The following is a 19,842-nucleotide window of genomic DNA, read 5'->3' as shown; positions in this document are numbered from 1 at the left end:
TATTTTTGCTAATTTAACAGCAGATAACCCGAACCCAAAGTAAGGTGCATGGTCCAAATGGGTTGTACTTTGTACTTAAGTCTCTTAATTAATTATGTGTTTTTGGCATAACATGAAATAAACCAATTAGTGTCATTACCTTTAAAAATCAGGTACGCTTGCATCTTGGGGGAATGCTATTATAATGGTGGATTTCCCAAGTAGTAGGAAAGTTGTGCCCCCATCTGTGTAGGTGCATATTACTATCTTAATAATGTGCCCTTAAATAACAGTAAAATACTGCACCACTGACTTAAGACCATGTTTTTGTTGGTCAATCGCTTTCCACTGCCTCACAATAGCAATGCGCCTGACTACACCTTATTTTAAGACCAGCACCCAGGGCTCTACAGTTTGAGTATTTCACTTGCATTTGCCCCTAAAATAGATATGTGTGAAATGGAAAAATAATTTATTAGCACAGTAAGCATGTAAAGATAACAACCAACCATAACCCCCCCCACTGCTAATTGTTCTAACTGTGCGTTTTAACTGAATGTGAAGCAAATTCTCACTTCGCTTTCCTGCATGGGTGTGATTGCCTGTTTGAAAAACAAACAAGCAAATTTTGTGTCATGTCACAGCAAGCACTTTTTGATTACACAAATGCTGCTAGCAAGTTTACTAGACCCAACAGAAGTTAGCTAAGTTATAGTGATGGGAATTCCCGCTGTTTTAGCGAGCCAGATCATTTGGCTCAGCAATAAGAGACAAGTGATGTATGATAAATAATGTAAAAACATCTAACACTATTAGACGTGTGTATTGGAACGTTTTATTCATATTGAACTATGTTTTGTATGTTGGTGACCGGCGCAACATGCAAGTCTCCCCATGCTCGACTCTTAATGTCGTTACCAAAGTGAGGCGTTTCTGGATTGTATTTAACAAAATACACTATAGGATCCTCCTATTATATTCTGTCTTGTATTAATTTGCAAGAAAAAAAGTGAGGAAGAAAAAGAAATCAGCTCGACGGGAGCCGGTTCCCATCGTTCACTTAAAGGAGCCATCTCATAGAGCCGACTCGTTCGTGACCAACACATCACTACTAAAAAGTAAGTCAGAAGTTCATCAGAAGTTGTCTTGCAATTTATCTTGTGATCATGGATCAGCAACAGAGAGTCAGTGCCATGGCTGTGCTTGGAAGTCCCACCAGACCCGATGTCGGTGGTCAGTTTGGATGCGTAGTACCAACTCGAGCCCTATTTGAAGGTGATTGCTTTTGCCAGGTGAAATGTTCGCTGAAGTTGAACATTTTTAACTTGAGTGAACGCTCATTTCGCCCATTTCTCAACGCTCGCAGTTTTGCCGCCATTAACTCTGCCCATTCGCCTTCTACCACTGACTTTTCATGCATTTGTACCGCTCGTAAATTTTGTTCTGCGTTTGGTTGAAACTCACCACAGGCCACAACGCACTAATCACAGTTTGTAACAGAGCAGAGAGCTGATTTGACACAGTCGGTGTCAAGTGAGAGAAAGGTGAGCAACACTGAAAACAAGAACCTATGCTGCCTTCAAATGGTGTCGTATTCTTTCTTGTTCACAAGAAGAGTCCATATGAACGCCCCCGTCTTGTGGTATTCACAACTTTGGAAATGAATACTAAAAAGCCCCGAGTTCATGAGTTGTGTCGTGTTTTGGCGTTGTCAGCGGCCATGGAAGTTCGTTTTTCGGTGGATGGTAAGTTACTATATTGTAGGGGTGGGACAATTCACAAGTCTCATGGTTCGATACATCACACGATTCAGGGCTCATGATTTTGATTTAATACGATACAGTAGATGCCTTGGTGAGCAAGAGACAAAACACCATTGCAGTTCTATATTTTTCATTTATTCTAAGAATTATGCCCAATATTTTGGCATTATCAAGTCACATATTCAAACATAATGCAAGTGCAAAAGTTCTAACAAAATGTTGTGTCATCTTTTCTTGTTGTGTAATACAATTGCTTTACTTTAAAAACTATTAGAAAGTCCAAGGAGGTCTTTTTGATCATTTTGGATTTTCAAAGTTTAATAACTTAGCGACAAAAAAAGATAGAGACTTGCTGCTCACTGAATGCCCCTGAAATTGCATATATTTGCATTAAAATTAGTTTTTGATCAATTGCACAAAAAAGTTGTGATAATATCTACCTAAAACGACCATGAGCAGTCAAAATGACCGCGTGTAATTTGCGCGTCATCATGCGCGTCATGTCAGTATTTATGACTTGTGTTGTTCGTGTCATTTCCTTCGCAATGTTCAGTTCTTTTTTTCCATTTCACATTTTATAGGCCTTGATAAAGTTTGTTAGATTAGCAATATATGTTTTACGTTTTGTTTTTCAGGTATTATTTCCAACATGTCTGGGTACAGCTGCCATTTCAGATGCACCATGACTACCACTGAGGCATTGCAGTATTTACAGGCGTTGGACAGTGGCGATTTTAAATTGTTAGAAAAATAGTATTAAAGTTGTTAAAATGTTAATTTTTGGTGTCAGTCATTTCTTAAGATATATTAACATATGCAGTGCATTAATATCTCAATTGGGTATTTATCTTGACAGAATACAGAATTTAAAAACCACGGTCGTTCTAGCAGTTTTTAAGTTCCGGTCATTGTTTGGGACTGTTTGAATATTTATTTTCAGTTCTTTTTTTTTTGACATTTCACGTTTTATAGGCCTTGTTACATTTGTTAGATTAGCAATATGTGTTTTCCGTTTTGTTTTTCAGGTAATATTTCCATTTTTTAAATTTTGCTATTCAAGTTCGACCATGTCTCTCTGAAGTTGAAATTGTTTGAAAATAGTATTGTAGTTGTTAAAATGTTAATTTTGGTGTCAGTCGTTTCCTTACAGACATACTAACACATGCAATGCATTAATATCTTAATATTAGGTATTTATCTTGACAGAATATAGAGTTTAAAAACTGGCCGTCATTTTGACCGTCCGTGGTAGTTTTAGGTAGGAGTGAAATCCCGGTTGTTTTAATAACACGCGAGCTCGCGAAATGGGGAGCATCTCGAATCGTGAAGACCGTATCGAACAATTCGGAATTCGATTCAGTATCGTCCCACCCCTACATATTGTAAATTTAAGTCATATGGAATTTTTCTTTGTACTTTTATTTGAGGAAAATGTTATTTCCAATGACCTCATCTTTTTCCTCTTACATTATATGGAGGAAGAGGAGTCTTGGCATCCATGTTGCCTAGCAGCGATGTTCTCGTGACTTAACCACTCTAATCAATAGATAGCTTTCAATTTGAGATGACGGATACAGGAAGTGGCGACACAAGGCCGAACAGTGGCGTAACCTCATCACTCGGGCGGTCAGTCAGGGACAGACGCGTTTAAAATATCACAAAGACATCGCTAAAAATTAAGCCCATTAATTTTTACTTTGAGAGAAATGGAGATGTGGAGAAGGAGGTATCCGGCGAGAGGGATTCGCAAGGTTTATATAACGAGGCTGCCACTGCTGACGTGGACCGCTGGCAAACCTTTGAGTGTGCCAGATGGCCAACACAGAAAAGCAGCTGGACAATCGATATCCTTTGCGTCTAGTAGGAATAGGCCCATATGTGACTTTGGTGGTATGTGCTAGAGATGAAACGGTTACCGGTTTCACGATATAAACCACGGTAAAATTTCCGATGGTTAGTATTACCGTTTGAAATTGTAATTATACTTAACACCGTGTTTTATTAACGCACTTTGAAAACTCACGGTTAATACCGCCCGGCAACAACCAAAGTTCTCCCACGTGATTTTTTTCCGTACCCGTTTTCCGGAAACTGCCTCTGATGGGCTAGTACTCGTTGCCTCCGTCGATTAGGTTGGTTAAGGTTAGGGTTAGCCAATCAGAGATAGAGTAGGGGCGGGTCTTCCCAGAACCCAAGTGAACGCTCTCTCAACGAGTACTAGCCAATCAGAGACAGAGTTCCCGGAAAACGGGTACGAAAAAAATCACACAGTTCTGCCCCAGATGCGGGGCTTCTTTTTCTTATTTAGTGTTTATTGGCATTTGGTAAACCAGCTTAGAGGTGCATTACTGCCACCAACTGGACTGGAGTGTAGAACCAGGCACGGAGACGCAGTATGCAACGCTGTGGGTTTGTTTTGCGTCAGTTAAACATGGCGGAAGTCAGTGACAGCGCTCCAGTGGAAGTTTTTCAGCCTTCTAAGAGGACAAAGTCTGAAGTGTGGTCGTTATGTTCATTTAAACCTGCATTAGGGAAACCTTTCATGAAAAGAAAATTGCTTCTTTAGCAAGCTAAATCAGAGTTGGGCTGAACAACAGAAAACCTTCCCAACAGTGATGCGTGAAATTGCCCTTACGAGCTCCTCTGGTGAGGCACAACAAGTGCTGCAAAATCTGTAAAAGACTAGATCTCATTACTTGAGCAGAGAATGTGAAGATATGTCTTTCTGGTTGCTGTTTTCTTATCTGCAATGTCCACAAAGTGCAGGTACCTCTCGTGGCCACATGGTGCCATCTTTAATGTTGATGCACATTTGATATGGTTTTCATTTTACCTAAGGTACTGGCTATGTTATTATTCTAATGTTTATGCAAACAAGAAGTGTGTAGTGCTACTAATTTTATTTGCGGTTTTCAATACAAACTTGGTGAAATGATTTCAGTTTGTGTGTAAGTGCCGTTGGAACATTTTCGGCACATTTTAGAAATATCTGCTATAATACTGAGAACCGTGATAATTATGGTCACTATAATCGTGATATGAACTTTTCATACCGTTTCATCTCTAGTATATGCTGTTGCACAGATGCGTTTCCCTTAGTACATACACACACAAACACAGAGTGAGAAAAAAAAACCTGTATTGCCGAATCAATGTCTTAAAATGCCGTGTCAATATTTATTCCTGCCAGGCGATAGCCTGGAAGGAGGTAATGCATGTGGTCGCGCTTGCACGCATGTGCACATGTGTGTCCGTGTGTGTGCGTTTGTCCGCGGCTAATCTCGAAAACTACTGGGCCTGTCAGCCTAAATTGTTTTTTGTGCAGTTATGACTGTATGATGAAGAACCTCTCATGCTTGCGGTGATTCCCTCTCTTCTTTCACCCTCTAGCTCGCTCGACAAATTTTACTTTTGGTCGCTGCCGATCTAATACCTAGTCCACACGGTACACGGGTATTTTTGAAAATGGTGTTGTTCCTTCTTCATTCTTAAAAAAAAAAAATCCCGTCCACACAAGCACTGTTTAAAAAAAAACTCCGTCCAAATGAAAAGCAAAAACACATGCTACGCAACACAATGAATGCACCGCAAGAGCATGCCAAACCAAAAGGCGACAATATAACTCTAACCCTAAAGTCATGCCGGCCAATCAGAAGCCTGGAAAAAAAAGAAGAAAAAAGCCAACAACAAGCCAAAAACTCTGTTTGCCCTATCTACACATCAGCACTGAAAATGGATTTAGTGGAAATCTTCACCCTCGACAGAATTTTCCAAAAGGTCTGTTTTCAGTGACCTAAAATGCAGTTCGCATATGGATGGAAGGCCAACAGCATAGAAAAAACTGCATTTTCAAAAATACACGTGTATGTGTGAACTAGGCGTAAGTCAACCATGCACATGTGTGACTCACATCTACGGCTGAAAATATTCGAAAAATTAATATTTGAAATATTTATGATATTTGAAAATATATTTGAGTTGGAGTCTTGAAAGTAAACGAGAAGTCGATCATGTTTCCCAAGTCAGTAAACCATTCACTGCTGATCTCAGGACGGGACAACTGGAGGAACACTGGATGAACCAAAACGATAACCTCAATCTATTTACCCAGGGTTAGGGTTAGACCAAAATGGTCGCATAGAAAATCTTTTCTTTTTGGAAAGTCATGGTCACATTCGTGCAAAGGTCCGCTTATGAGGCTGCACATCCACAGACTGACAGGCAAAAATGGTTTTATTAGGTAGCTTTTTTTTTTTATAGCTTGAGCGCTGCATAGTAAAATCTTTTTTTCCCATATTTCCCATTCAATTGACTTGGGTGCTGTGCAAAATATTAATGATGGTAGGAAAAATATTGGTTTTCTTGTGTGTGTGTGTGTGTGTGTGTGTGTGTGTGTGTGTGTGTGTGTGTGTGTGTGTGTGTGTGTGTGTGTGTGTGTGTGTTTGTGCGTGCATCTGTCCGCTCCTAATCTCACCTACTACTGGGCCTGTGAGCCTAATAATGTGCACAGTAATGACTGTATGATCAAGGACCTCTTGGGGTTGCAGTGATTCAGAACCTTGAAAAACCTGTTTTATACCGCAATTGAGTGCTAACTCCTCAGCTGCACCGGAGCACCGGAGAAGGGGAGATATGCAGGCAGTGCCTCCGTATTTTCCCCTCTCCCGGTAGGCAAAAAAAGGGGTGGTTTGTCACCAGTTCCAAGCTCCGGAGAAGCTGGCGGGGATCTGCACTCTACTAAGTACACTCGTAGTTTAAAAACTGTTTCCACATGGATGTCCAGGCGGTGTAGTGGCAGTCTATTCCATTGCCTACCAATACGGGGATCGCCAGTTCGAATCCCCATGTTAACCTCCGGCTTGGTTGGGCATCCTTACAAACATAATTGGCCATGTCTGCAGGTGAGAAGGTGGATGTGGGTTTGTGTCCTGGTCGCTGCACTAGCGCCTCCTCTGGCTGGTCAGGGTGCCTGTTTGGGGGGGAGGGGGAACTGGGGGACTAGCGTGAGCCTCCCACACGCTAAGTCCCCCTGGCGAAACTCCTCACTGTCAGGTGAAAAGAAGTGGCTGGCGAGTCCACGTGTATCGGAGGAGGCATGTTGTAGTCTGCAGCCCTCCTGGATCGGCTGAGGGGGTGGAGCAGCAACCAGGACGGCTCGGAAGAGTGGGGTAATTAGCCAAGTACAGTTGGAAGAGAAAAGGGGGGGGGGTAAAAAAAAACTTTCCACAGCGGTGTCCGGTAGCATAGTCTATTTCGTTGCCTACCAATATGGGGATCGCCGGGTCAAATCCCCGTGTCACCTCTGGCTTGGTTGGGCATCCTTACAGACATAATTGGCTGTGTCTGCAAGTGGGAAGGTGGATGTTGGTATGTATCCTGGTCGCCCACACTAGCGCCTCCTCTGGCTGGTCGAGGCGCCTGTTTGGGGGGGAATAGCGTGATCCTCCCACGTGCCCCCTGGTGAAACCCCCCACTGTCAGGTGAAAAGAAGAGGCTGGCGACTCCACGTGCATCGGAGGAGGCATGTGGTAGTCTGCAGCCCTCCCCGGATCAGCAGAGGGGGTGGAGCAGCGACTGGGACGGCTCAGAAAGAGTGGGGCAATTGGCCAAGTACAATTGGGGAGAAAAGGGGGGGGGGAGAGAAAAACTTTCAAATGTTTTAAAAAGCTCTTGCAATATTTTATTTAAAAAGCTGCAGTTCGACATTTCAGTGTTTTAAAAAGCTATGTCAATGTTTTCAATATTTTAAGGCTCCTGCCTAGTGTCTAGATGCCAGGGTCTTCCACTGGTTTGCACACAAGGAGAAGGAGCACACACGCACACACACACATATGTATGTAATCAGTTGTTTGTTAATAAGCTCTTAGTTACTTGGACATTTTTCACTGGGCTCATAAATTCACTCTTTGTGTGCTCCTACATTTGTTCATTTATAGAGCATGTGCATAGAGCCTGCACGGGCCAAAAACTCCAGTCCTAGCCTGGACCTGGCCCGTGGTGTCCAAGGCCTAGCCCGGCCCCAGCCTGACAGGCTGCAGTTTTTCAGCCCGACCCGAGACCGACACCGGTATCACTTTAAGCTCTCTCTAACGTGCGCTCTCTCTGATGCGTGTTGTCTGATACACGCGAACACACACACACGCGGTATGGTCAACTATCCCATGTAATGCACGAGTACATGCGTATGTATGATATTTATGTTTATTCTGTAATATAACAATATTTCAACCAGTGGCCTATGTGTGTTCTGCACGTATGTATATGGGGAGTTAAATAAGCCCGGGTCCGACCCGGGCCCGAGCTATTAAAGAAAAGAAAAAAAAAGCCTGGCCCAAATCGACTTCGCTTGTCGGGACCTGATGGGCATGCAGACCTCAGGCATAAAGACACGTGTGTTGCATTTGACACCGTTTTATGCTGGGTGTAAGATCGAGCCCAGCGTGTTTGGAGATGCCATGACATCTTCCAAGACACTGTCAGATTCAGACCCAACTATGTTTTGGTCCTCCTTTCTTAAGCTTTTGAACACATTGATTGCTAAGAAGTGTGTGTGTGTGCGTGTGCGTGTGCGTGCACATTGTCAATCTCCCAGGGGAGAGCTTTACCTCAGCCATTAAGGAAAAGCCTTGGGAAGCTAATTGGTTGTTTACTGGCAGGCAGGCGGGGCAGGGAGGAAAACTGTCCAATCTCTGGGGATGCTGTCCAAACCCATCAATCCCATTGGTCTAAAAAGGCTTGTCAAATTTAGTGAGTGATTAGAGAGCTATGGGGGTAGAACACTGGAAAGTCTTAGTCCAATAACTTTGTGTGTGTGTGTGTGTGTGTGTGTGTGCGTGCGTGCGTGCGTGTGTGTGTGTGTGTGTATTTGGTGGTACATTTGAACACTTGCACAGACCAGTGTGTGCTTGCTGAAAGATGTTTTCCTTAGTTTTCCAGCCTCCCCAGTTTAATTCGTCATGAAAGCCATTTCTTTGGAAAATTAACATTTTAGTTCTAATATATAGGTCTTGAAATAGGGCAGTACTGATTGGCCATCCATTCATTATCCAAACCCTGCTGCTCTCAGGGTTGCAGGGATGCTGGAGCTTATCCCAGCAGTCATTGGGCGGCAGGCAGGGAGACACCCTGGACAGGCCGACAGGCCATTACAGGGCCCACACACACACACACACACACACACACACACACACACACACACACACACACACATTCACACCTAGGGACAATTTAGAGCGGCAGATTCACCTGACCTGCATGTCTTTGGACTGTGGGAGGAAACCGGAGCACCCGGAGGAAACCCACAGGGAGAACATGCAAACTCCACACAGAGGGCGAACCCGGGACGACCCCCAAGGTTGGACTACCCCGGGGCTCAAACCCAGGACCTTCTCGCTGTGAGGTGACCGCGCTAACCACTGCGCCATCGTGCCGCCCAATACTGATTGTGATCGTTTTAGTTTGCCTCATGTGTGGCGCTTCAAATCACAACCAACGTAAAGCTGGAGCGAGGGATTTGTACATATGAATGAATGTCCGGGACAGTCGAACCCTTGCCAAACGAGGTCCCACAATGATGATTAAGCCTTTTGTTTTGCAGGATACCGGAGTTTTAAATCTGGTGTCTGGTGACCTTCCTGCGCTGGCCCACCGGAAATGATGCGTCAATCAGCGACGGTTGCTTAAGCAGAGCGGAACTTCCGTGTGGCAGAAGGGTTTGCATGCCTCTGATTGGCTTGCCTTCAGAGCTGTCTGTCAGAACGCTTCCCGACTTGGACGCTATGGCGGAAAAACCTTAATAGCGTCCAAGAAGAGTTTCGGATGCTCCAGAGAGAAAAAAAAAAGGAAAGAAACTCAGCATTCAGAGGAAGGATTAAAGTAAAAAAAGAAAGTGATCGACGGCGAGGACAAACACCAATAACCGTCGGTGTAGCTTTTCCTCATTGGAGAGAATTAATTGCTCTCACTGTCAGAAGGGGAGGCAACAATTCTGCACTGCAGGTTTAAATTGGTGTCACAATGCCCAAGCCGCTGGATCTCGTTGAGCAAGCTGTAATGACTCCCGGTTGCTGATTGGCTGGCCCAGCCTGGCCTTGGTCCTCTGAAACCACAAGCAAGGGCATCTTAAGACCCAGAAATTTTTTTTAATTTCTCAAGTATTGCATCTACGCGGCCTTTTAAAAGGTTGTTGAATTACCGCAGAACATTGCGTTGCTGTTCCCAGTTTCAGCTTCCTGTGGTTTCTTGTCGTTTGTTTCGTTCGCTTCAAGTCCAAAGAAATTACCACGTTGAGTTTTGTGCTACTTGATGGTAAACCGTAACATAAAGATCCAATATCTGTATTGTAAATTTGACCTCGCAGACACACTGGACACTATTTTAATCTGTCTTCTTGGATTCCATACCTCGCCATGTGTCTTACCATGTGTCGAGGAAAGCAAGGCACTTAATATTTTTATTTTTTATTCAAAGGGGAAAAAAAGCAATAGTTGATTCTTTCCATATACTTTGGCTCATCTCTGCTCTGTAATTCTTGTGTGTAATTCTTGCTGATCTACCCAAGGCTGGCCCAAGGCATAAAATAGTCCCTCTGTGTGTCTGTTAATGTCGGGTCATTTTTCTCCCTTCAAGGTCAGTTATATTAGACCACAGACAAGGTCTATCCAGCGCCCATGCAGACACTAGCGCAGGCTCACACACCAACACACCAAGTGGTGTGTGATTTCCAACGGGAATAGATGAGGTCGGTGTCACGCGACCCTCTAACAGGTTCTTAAGCTCAATGTGTGAGAGAGACACACACACACACACACACACACACACTGGTCAGTCAGTGGCCAAGAGGGGCCAACGTGTGGCTTTAAATTGACAGTCAAGGTCCAAGAGCTACTGTAACCGTACACACTTTCTCTCATAGACAAATATGGTAGAAGCAGGTTAATTGGGTAGCCTCCATCTGTCTCTCTCTCTGTCTGTCTGTCTCACTCTCTCTCGCTCGCTCGCTCTCTCTCTTCCTCCCCCCTCCTCCCGTCAGACAGATTGACCTCCGGTCTCCTGTCCTTTGGGCCCAGACCGAGTTGGCCAGTGGTTTTTCTGCCACATGGTAAAGGCAGGGAACAGATTGGATAAACATAGCCCCTTCCTGCTGACCCCCCCAAGCCCAAACACACACTTATGTGTGCACACATACGGAGAAGACCGTCCATTAACAGAGCAGCCATGCGTAAAATAACCAGATTTTCTCTGGCTTCACTGCTCCTTTCTTTTCCTTAATTTTTCTCTCTTCCCTCCTCCCACTCATCTCCTTTCCTCCTCCTCTCTCCATACCTCCTCTCCCCTTCCGGGACTCAAATCCCAGTCTAAAGGCACCACCTTGAGTTCCTTACTCTTGTGCATAATTATATACACACACTCAAATGCAGCCGGCACCTGCATTGTGTCCTCTGTTGGAGCAAAGGTGTAAATTATAGTGGATTAGATCCCATGGATAATGGGCGGGAGGGAGCAGAACAGTCAATTGTTCAAGTGTTTCTGGGGACCGACGGGGAAATGAACATTGCCTTCTTGTAGGTTAGCAGCCCAAAAGTGTGGTATACCAAAAGGTTTTCTCTCTCTCTTTTTCTTCACTCACTTATATTTCCCCCCGCCTCGCTCTCTATCTCTCCATCTGTTGCTCTCTCACTTTGCATTTGTCTCTCAGAGGAACCATTGTGTTGTTGACATGGCAGTGATTTCCTGTAGTAAAGCCTCAAGGCTACAGAGAGTTTAGCTTGCAAGCCATCAACACCGCAGAGACAACTGCTGGTCGATTTTACACTGAGTTAACAGAAGCTAGTCGGTGCCTTCTCTCCCGAGACTGAAGACCAGTAGATCAGCTGGTGTTGGCTTCATTGAAAACACAGATTGCCAGTAAAGGCATAACTAATTTTTGGACTTAATTGCCTTTTTTTTTTTAAAATCTAGATTCCTTTTTTTTTCTTTTTTTTCTTCGAACCTTAGCATTGACATAATGTCAAGTTTGAATGTCCACTGGGAGTAGTGTGTGAGTGAGTCTCTGGCTTATTGTCCAATATTCTTTCCAATGAAATGGGGGAGATGGGTGTTTCTCATTCTTGCATTGAGCAAGACTATGACAAAGAAAAGGCTTCCGGAAAGTAGATGGGTTGTTATTAATGTCCCTGTGATATTTGGATGTAGTTTTTATGTATATATATATTTATATATTTATTTCTAGTTTTTCCCCTTATCCCACCCGATTAACCCAATGGCATATGGCCGGAACTCTTGTCGAATAACTCCCCTGGCTCACGTTTCCACAGGAAGGAGATAGTTGTAACACCAGCTTCCTTCAAACTCGTGTCGGCTGCTCTCGCTATTTTACACGCTGAAGCCTCCCTTGCATGGATTGCATTAACTTCAGGCCGCGAAGGAGACGTAGGGCGAATGCTTTCAGTTGCTTGGCTGCAGGCGCTCGGATGGGCCAGAGGGGTCGCTGGAGAACGACGAGTCCCCGAACACTACGCCGATCTACACCCACTGTCCCTCGGGTAAGGGTGGCCTAATGAATGGCTTACCCCGTGGACGCTCTGGCCATGACTGGTTACGGCGAGTCTGGGATACGAACCTCCCGGCCTCATGACGAGCGGATTGCGAGAATGGCGGTTTATTCCGCTCGGCCACCAGAGCGGCCTGGATGTAGTTTTAAAACTGAAGAAAATGTTATTGTGCTAAAACCAGATTTTTATCGAAAATGATTTTAACAGATTTGTGGGAGGGCAGGCTGCAGGTCTCCCTCGGTCCCTGACTAGTTGATTGTCATTGTGAAGGGCCACAAGGTCATGGTTAATATGTGCCCACTACTCGGATGTGGGAAGTGGTTAATGCTTGGGTCTGGAATGACTTGATGACATAGACAAACACACACAAACACAAGGCATGGCGGTGTAGCCTCGGGTGAGCAGGGTTAGATATCAAGAATTGGTGCTAAGTCGGAATAGTTTTCAAAGCAAGGGAAAGGCACTGAGCATTGAAAAGTCTATTTAAAAAGGTTTTAGCTCTCGACCAGGACCTGCTGACCTGGCGTCCTCTCCGTTGGTTATGTAGTGTGTCAACACAGCGTTGAGGCGGTTGAAGACACAGCTGACCAGAGTAAATGCTCAAGTATGGCTAAGCTTCACTAAAGAAAACACCGATAACAGCAAGCTGCATTCATCGCAGTGAGATAATTTCATGCAAGGGAGGAAACGCCTCCAATGTGACGAAGCATTAACTGAAGCATGGCTTAAACCTGAAAGAATGCAGTGTTCAATTTTTACACCCCAGATTCAGTTAGCACTAGTACCGTTGGGGTCTCACACTCACGGCCGACATCAACCTTCAATATGGCAAAGTTGGGAATGCTAATTATAATTTCTATTTCTTAAAGTTAACAGAACAATATGACCCCCCCCCCCCCCAGTTCACCCCCAGTTGCAGTGAGGGACCAGATGAATGCATTGAGTGTTATGAATGTCTCAAAGCTGTGACGAGGTATGTCGTGAATAGGGCTGGGAGCTGTTCACAAAATCAAATCACAACCTCCATCGATATTTTGATTCTCGCATGAATAATTGTGGATGTGATGACCAAGTGGGTGGAGGCGTTCATTGTTCATTTCACTCGGCTAGACAGTCAGAACAACTACCAGTTTCTCCTGCTATTTGAAATTGACGAGGGCGGCACGGTGGCCCAGTGGTTAGCACTGTCGCCTCACAGCAAGAAGGTCCTGGGTTCGAACCCCAGGCCGTCCCAGGTCCTTTCTGTGTGGAGTTTGCATGTTCTCTCTGTGTGGGTTTCCTCCGGGTGCTCCGGTTTCCTCCCACCATCAAAAAGACATGCATGTTAGGGTTAATACTCCTGCCTTTGCCCCTGAGCAATGCAATGGAAAGAAGAACTGGAGGTGGTCCCCTGGTGCTGCAGCTGCCCACTGCTGCTATACAATAGGATGGATTAGATGCAGAGAACACGTTCATTGTAAGAATACAAGTTCGTTGTGAGAATACAATGACAAAATAAAGTGGCTATTTTTGATGGTTAAATAAGGATTCAAACTCTTAAATTACAAGGTCAGTTTCCTCCTACCCAGTTACAATGAATCATACTGGGATTTGATAAGAGCTGGATTCCATAAGTGGGAGTGGAATCGAAATCATCAAAATCCAAATGATACCCCAACCCTACACACCCATGTGGCTGTGTGTGTGTGTGTGTGATGGAAATTATGAGTGTGTGTGTGTGTGTGTGGGGGGGGGGTGTTGGTTTGCATTTTAAATGCATTCATTGTAGGCCTCTTATTGTGTGTGTGTGTGTGTGTGTGTGTGTGTGTGTGTGTGTGTGTGTGTGTGTGTGTGTGTGTGTGTGTGTGTGTGTGTGTGTTTTTGATAGAGAGGGAGATGGCACATGCACATGAATGTGTGACTGGCCTTTCCACGGTCCCTGGTGTTCTGCAAGACTAGGTACTTCTCGCCCAGTGGCGACTGCTGTGTTTACGCTAGGTACCTTTTCTCATTCACATGTAAGTTTGTTGGTGTATGTGTGTGTTTATTGCAGTAAGGGGAGGTGTTGTGTGCTAAACACTTCATCCTTTGATGAGATTTGGGTTCTAAAGTGGCACACTGACCGTTCACCTAATTCCTTCTGCGGTGACAGCTGGGCCTCGCTGTGTGTGTGTGTGTGTGTGTGTGTGTGTGTGTGTGTGTGTGTGTGTGTGTGTGTGTGTGTGTGTGTGTGTGTGTTTGTGAGCTTATTCTCTCTCAGCAAGGGAACCAGGTCAGATTGATTTGAGATTGAAATGGTAAAGGAAGTTGAAGGGATAAGGAGTGGGGTAGTAATCAGAGTGGTGAGGAGAGAGCGTGCCCTTTTCCCCTGAGAGAGAGAGAGAGATTTTCCACTCAACGGCAGAGTCAGAGAGGGTCTGAGATGAGGAACTGTATTCTCCCAGATGGAGCTGTGTGCTGGTGAAAGGTGCGAGCATGCCAGATACCACTGGCACCAACTAACGTGCCTGGTGAGGTAGAGTTATAATACTGCCTAATCAAACTTTCAAGCCTTCAATTCAGGGTTTGTGAAGTTGCACGTTTGTGAGAAACAACTAGACAGGAAGCCAGTCAGCTTTGTGGTTTTTCGCTGCAAAAGGATGTGGAATTGTATTAAATTAGTCTTACCTCCGAACAAGCACAAACATGCCTCTCGCAGTTTTCATAACCTCCTCCACATTCTGTTTTTATGCTGTAATGGGTGTGCGTACTATCTCGCCAACCTGTCGTGGTAAAGAAGAGTTGCATGGGAAGTGGTTGAGTCGACGTGGTTTTCTGGCCATCTCCTGCACAACCAGGTTTTAGATGGTCACAACTTGACTCTCGGTGAGGAATCTGCATATAATTAGATGGCTGCCCTGCTGCTGGATCCATCGAGCCAAGCATGGAATAATGTGGGCTGTTTCTGGCAAGCTTGTATTTTAATGTGTCTCGAGTCCTCCCGGTTGAGACATTATCTGTCCAAGCACGTATTAAGAAATGGAAAAAAAGAAGAAGTCAAGTAACACCTGGGGCCTCATTTATAGAGCACTCATATGATCAAATTTGTTTTGACCTGGAGGCATATGCAGAGAGAGTCGGATCAAAATAGTTATCCATCAAATCTGACTTGTGTAACCAGTTGTAGGCCTACCTCTAGACTTTCACTCAAGGTACGGTACGCACATTACCTGCTGGTTACTGAAGGCTCGAGTGGAGAGCGAGCCTTGGCCAGCCTTCACAACAGACAAGTTGCTGAATGAAAGTAATTAACAATTCAATGCACAAAGTGACCTGTTATATTAATGCTTATTGCGTTTTATTGTGGTGAAAAGGAAGCGGATATGCTTATAGTCAAATCTTAAGTCTTCATCACGTCATTTGAATCTAGCTTTTTATTTGAAATATCAGCTGTAGGTATGATGCCACAATCACAAGACATTGGGGTTCATTAGTGATTTATACTGTTTAAAGTGGGTACATAAGCCTAAGGACTGTACATTAAATTAGCGCAGCCCATCCTATAAATAATTAATTTCTTTGTTAAGAACAAATTCTGGATGTGTGAGATGGGGAAGATCATGAAAAATATACAATAAACCCCTCCAGCTTCTTATGGAACTGTTGATTGGTAGTTATATATATTAAATATGTGTATATATTTTTTTCTTCTTTTTTCTTGTTTGATTCCCCCCCCCCCTTTTCTCCCTAATTATACTTGGCCAATTACCCCACTCTTCCGAGTCGTCCTTGTCTCTGCTCCACCGCCTCTGCCAATCTGGGGAGGGCTGCACTACCACATGCCTCCTCCGATACATGTGGAGTCGCCAGCTGCTTCTTTTCACCTGACAGCGAGGAGTTTCGCCAGGGAGACATAGGGTGTGGGAGGATCACGTTATTCCCCCAGTCCCCCCCCCCCCGAACAAGCTCCCCGACCTGGAGAGGAGGCGCTAGTGCAGCCAGCGACCAGTACACAACAAACTGTGTCTGTAGGGATGCCCGACCAAGCCGGAGGTAACACGGGGATTCGAACTGATGATCCTCATGTTGGTAGGCAATGGAATAGACCGCTGGGCTACCCGGATGCCCAAGATTGGTAGTTATCTTTGAGGAACATGGGAGAAATTGCATGTGAACTGCTACTTGCAAATCATAACACTATCTTGGAGGAGGTCATGGCTCTTAGTTGGAGATTTTGGGGGCGGGGGCACACTACATGGCCAGTAATTCAAATTTGAAATTCATTGCACCAAAACGTGGAGCCGCTCAAGTTTTGCATGAACTGCCAACTCAGTTCATCGCCTGCTCTAATCTTTACCACAATCTACCATTTTTGTCCCAAGTAGATGCCCCTAACGGGAGCAGCCGAAAGTAGTAGTAGATGCAAGGTAATCAAAACACTGCTTTACAGTCTTCGTAGGGTAGACTAAACAAGTTGTCCAACAAGTAGGCTTTACATTTTGTTTTTTAGAGGAGTCCCTGTTTGTGAAGGCTCTGTGCCAGTCTATCAGAGTACCAGGAAACTCCCCGAGGAAAGACTCTGCTAGTTAGTACATCAGTTAACAGTTCTGCTCCCATGCAGACAGCTAGATGGACAGGAAGTGAAGAGGGGAGAGGGAGGGAGGTTGGGGAGCAATGTGGGAGGAAGGTGGGGGAGGAGCGATAAGTGGTGATGGGGTAGGGAATTTCTGTTGGGGTTGAAGTTGGGTTGTCTTGATGTTCTTGGCAGTGTGTAAAAGTGACAGGCAACCTCCCCAAAACCCTTCTGTCTTGCTACCCGTATACACACACACACACACACACACACACACACACACACACACACACACACACACACACACACACACACACACACACACATACAAAAAGCTGGTGTGGTAGCAGGTGGCTATCTCGATAGTCTTCACACATCTGCCAGAGCTGGCTGACTGGTTAGTCTCAAATGACTGACTGGCTAATCGGTTCTCTCAGGTTCAGTGGCTGGTTGGCTGACTGGCTGGTTTAGCGATTAGTTGGCTGTGTCTGACTAGTTGGTTTACTGAGCCATTCAGCCCTGTCTGGCTTGTTGGCTGGCTGATTTGCTGGCTGGCCGGCTGGTTGGCTGTTAAGCAGCTGCTGCTGTTCAAACAGAGTTGCATCTGCTGGGTTCTTTGTTCTAAAACACAGGCACACAGTGACTCAATGACCGTGTGTGTGTGTGTGTGTGTGTGTGTGTGTGTGTGTGTGTGTGTGTGTGTGTGTGTGTGTGTGTGTGTGTGTGTTGGAAAAGAAAGAAGTTCTTTTGTTTGGTAGTAAAATGGAAACGGAGGTGGGGGAGGGATTGGTAATGCTCATGTGAATAGTGTGTGTGTGCGTGCACGTGTGTGTGTGTGTGTGCGTGCGTGCGTGCGTGCGTGCGTGTGTGTGTGTGTGTGTGATGGGGGGGTACACAACTGATTTACTTTCCAAATAGCCACCACATTTGAACTGCTTATCAATGGATTGAGCACGCAAATTACAAATATTAATGCTTCTTTCTCTTGTCTCTTTTCCTCTCTATCTATCTCTGTCTCTCTCCTTCCCTGTAGGAGCCTTAAGGAAGACCATGGAGTAGCAGACTTCAGATTAACAGCTAACTGATTAGCTCCTCACTCCACAAAACGCCACCCTCCATCCGTGGGCCCTCCACCCAGCCATGGCTGACCCAGGGATGTTGAGTTTGTTTGGGGATGACACAGGGCTGTTTTCAGATGGTTTGGATGGTTTAGGAGACTGTTTTCCTCAGCAGCCTGCCCCAGGCCAGTCCAACCCTCTTGCCCAGCAGTCTAATCCCTCACTGGGCCATGAGCACCAGGGCGCCCAAGGGTACCACCAAGGATTGCTACATGGAGCCGGACCCAACCCAGGACAGCCTAAACTGGGGCAACTCTACGACCATGGTTCCTATTCTGGCTATGATCCACCAGGGGCCCCTGGAGGACGAATGATGACCCAGAATGGACCCAGCCAAGGGCCCCCAAATGTTAACGCAGCCATGAATGGTATGGCGGCTCGCTACCATAACAACCCTGGTAACCCTGGCCCCCCTCACCATGGTTACTCGGGTGATGCAGGGGGAGCAAGCGGAGGGGGCGGAGTTTGGGGGCAGCAGCAGAGCCGGTCAGCCTATCAACAGCCTCCAACGCAGACGGGGGGCGGGCCCAACCAGATGGGAGCCTATCAGATGTCTCGGGGCGACTATAGTGGGATGCAAGGACCGCCTGCTCCCAATCCAGGCCGCATTAACCAACACTACCCTCCTCAGAGCATGGCACCTCCTCCTGCTCAGGACCCGGCTCACTACCTTGGGCATGTTGGGATGGGTGGAGCTCAGATGAGACATCCCCAGCCCCAGCCACAACCCCAGGGATACCCAAATATGGGCCACACACCCAGATACCCTCACTCTCCCTCTCGTCAGCCGCCACATCCCCACCAGCACCACCAAGGCATTGGAGGGTTTGGGGGTGGCCAGTACCCTGGCTATCAAGCCCAGTATGGAGCCATGGGCCAGGGGTTGGGCCCCGGAATGGGCCAAGCCACAAATGCTAGTGTCACTACTAACACCAGTCAGGCCATGGGACCAGGGCAGCTCGGCCAGAGGTATACACAGGGATCAGGCCCTTCACCGGGACCACAGGGACAGCGATATCCACCTGGACCGTCACACCAGCCCCATCAGCCTCATCCTGCCCAGATTCAGCAGCAGGCAGGGCAGCAGGGCCAGCCTATGCACCCCCAGAATCATCCACAGCACCCCCAGAATCTCCCCCAGCCCCAAACTCAACCCCAGCCTCACCTTGTCCCCCCAGCTCAGGGATCTTATCCTTCCCCCTCCTCCATGTCCCCCATGCGGGGGTTGGGGACCCCAACTCCACCTCCCCAGCAGGGAAGACCACCCAGTACAGGGCACACTGCCCCACCAGAAGTTTCGGGGTACACAGCTCTCCAGTCCCAACCCAACTCCATGATTCCTCAACCACAGAGAAACCCCCAAACCTCTATGTCTGGCCCACACCCCCAGCACCAGCACCCCCACAATATTCCTCCCAGTGCAGGGCAGATGTATCCTGGCATGGGGCTGCAGCGTGGGCCTCAAATGGCCCCAAATCGGTCACAGCAAGGTGAAGATGTACTATTTATTTTTGGGCTCCCATTTTGAGCAGTCATTTTTCATTGCATATGCATTGGGTTTAATGGCCAAGTGTCTTAAAATGTATGATGAATATGGCTTAGCTTTTTTATTATGCCAGTTTCCAGAAGTATTTAAAAACATCTACAGCTATGTTGGGATTGCATGTTTCCATAGTCAGTGTAAAGTTTAATTGTTAATCTCCCAAATGAGCTCATTTGGATTCTGTTGGGATACGTCGGCTACAGATTATGACAATATGATTGATTGGAACCAGCGTGTATTTATCTAGCACTCTTGCTCTGCACCCAACTGCTCCAACACCCAGCTGAATTAGTAGTTGAACTTTCTATGCCCCAATATCACTTTCAATCCCGATACAGATTCTAAGGATGGTTTT

General features: G+C 45.9%; 1 protein-coding gene across 1 annotated transcript in view; it reads left to right on the top strand.

The window, feature by feature from the left end:
* The window catches only part of chd7 (chromodomain helicase DNA binding protein 7), a 111,603-nt gene that overhangs the window by 12,662 nt on the left and 79,099 nt on the right, over positions 1-19,842 (top strand). The window contains exon 2 of the mRNA XM_056292499.1: positions 17,860-19,434. Within this exon, the coding sequence (XP_056148474.1) occupies positions 17,967-19,434 (1,468 nt within the window). The 5' untranslated portion in view covers positions 17,860-17,966. The remainder of the gene's footprint in view (positions 1-17,859; positions 19,435-19,842) is intronic.

The sequence above is a fragment of the Lampris incognitus genome, chromosome 14 (assembly GCF_029633865.1).
Source record: "Lampris incognitus isolate fLamInc1 chromosome 14, fLamInc1.hap2, whole genome shotgun sequence".
NCBI lineage: Eukaryota > Metazoa > Chordata > Actinopteri > Lampriformes > Lampridae > Lampris > Lampris incognitus.
The sequence above is the reverse complement of the archived record's forward strand: the minus strand, read 5'-3'. Positions and strand labels throughout refer to the sequence as shown.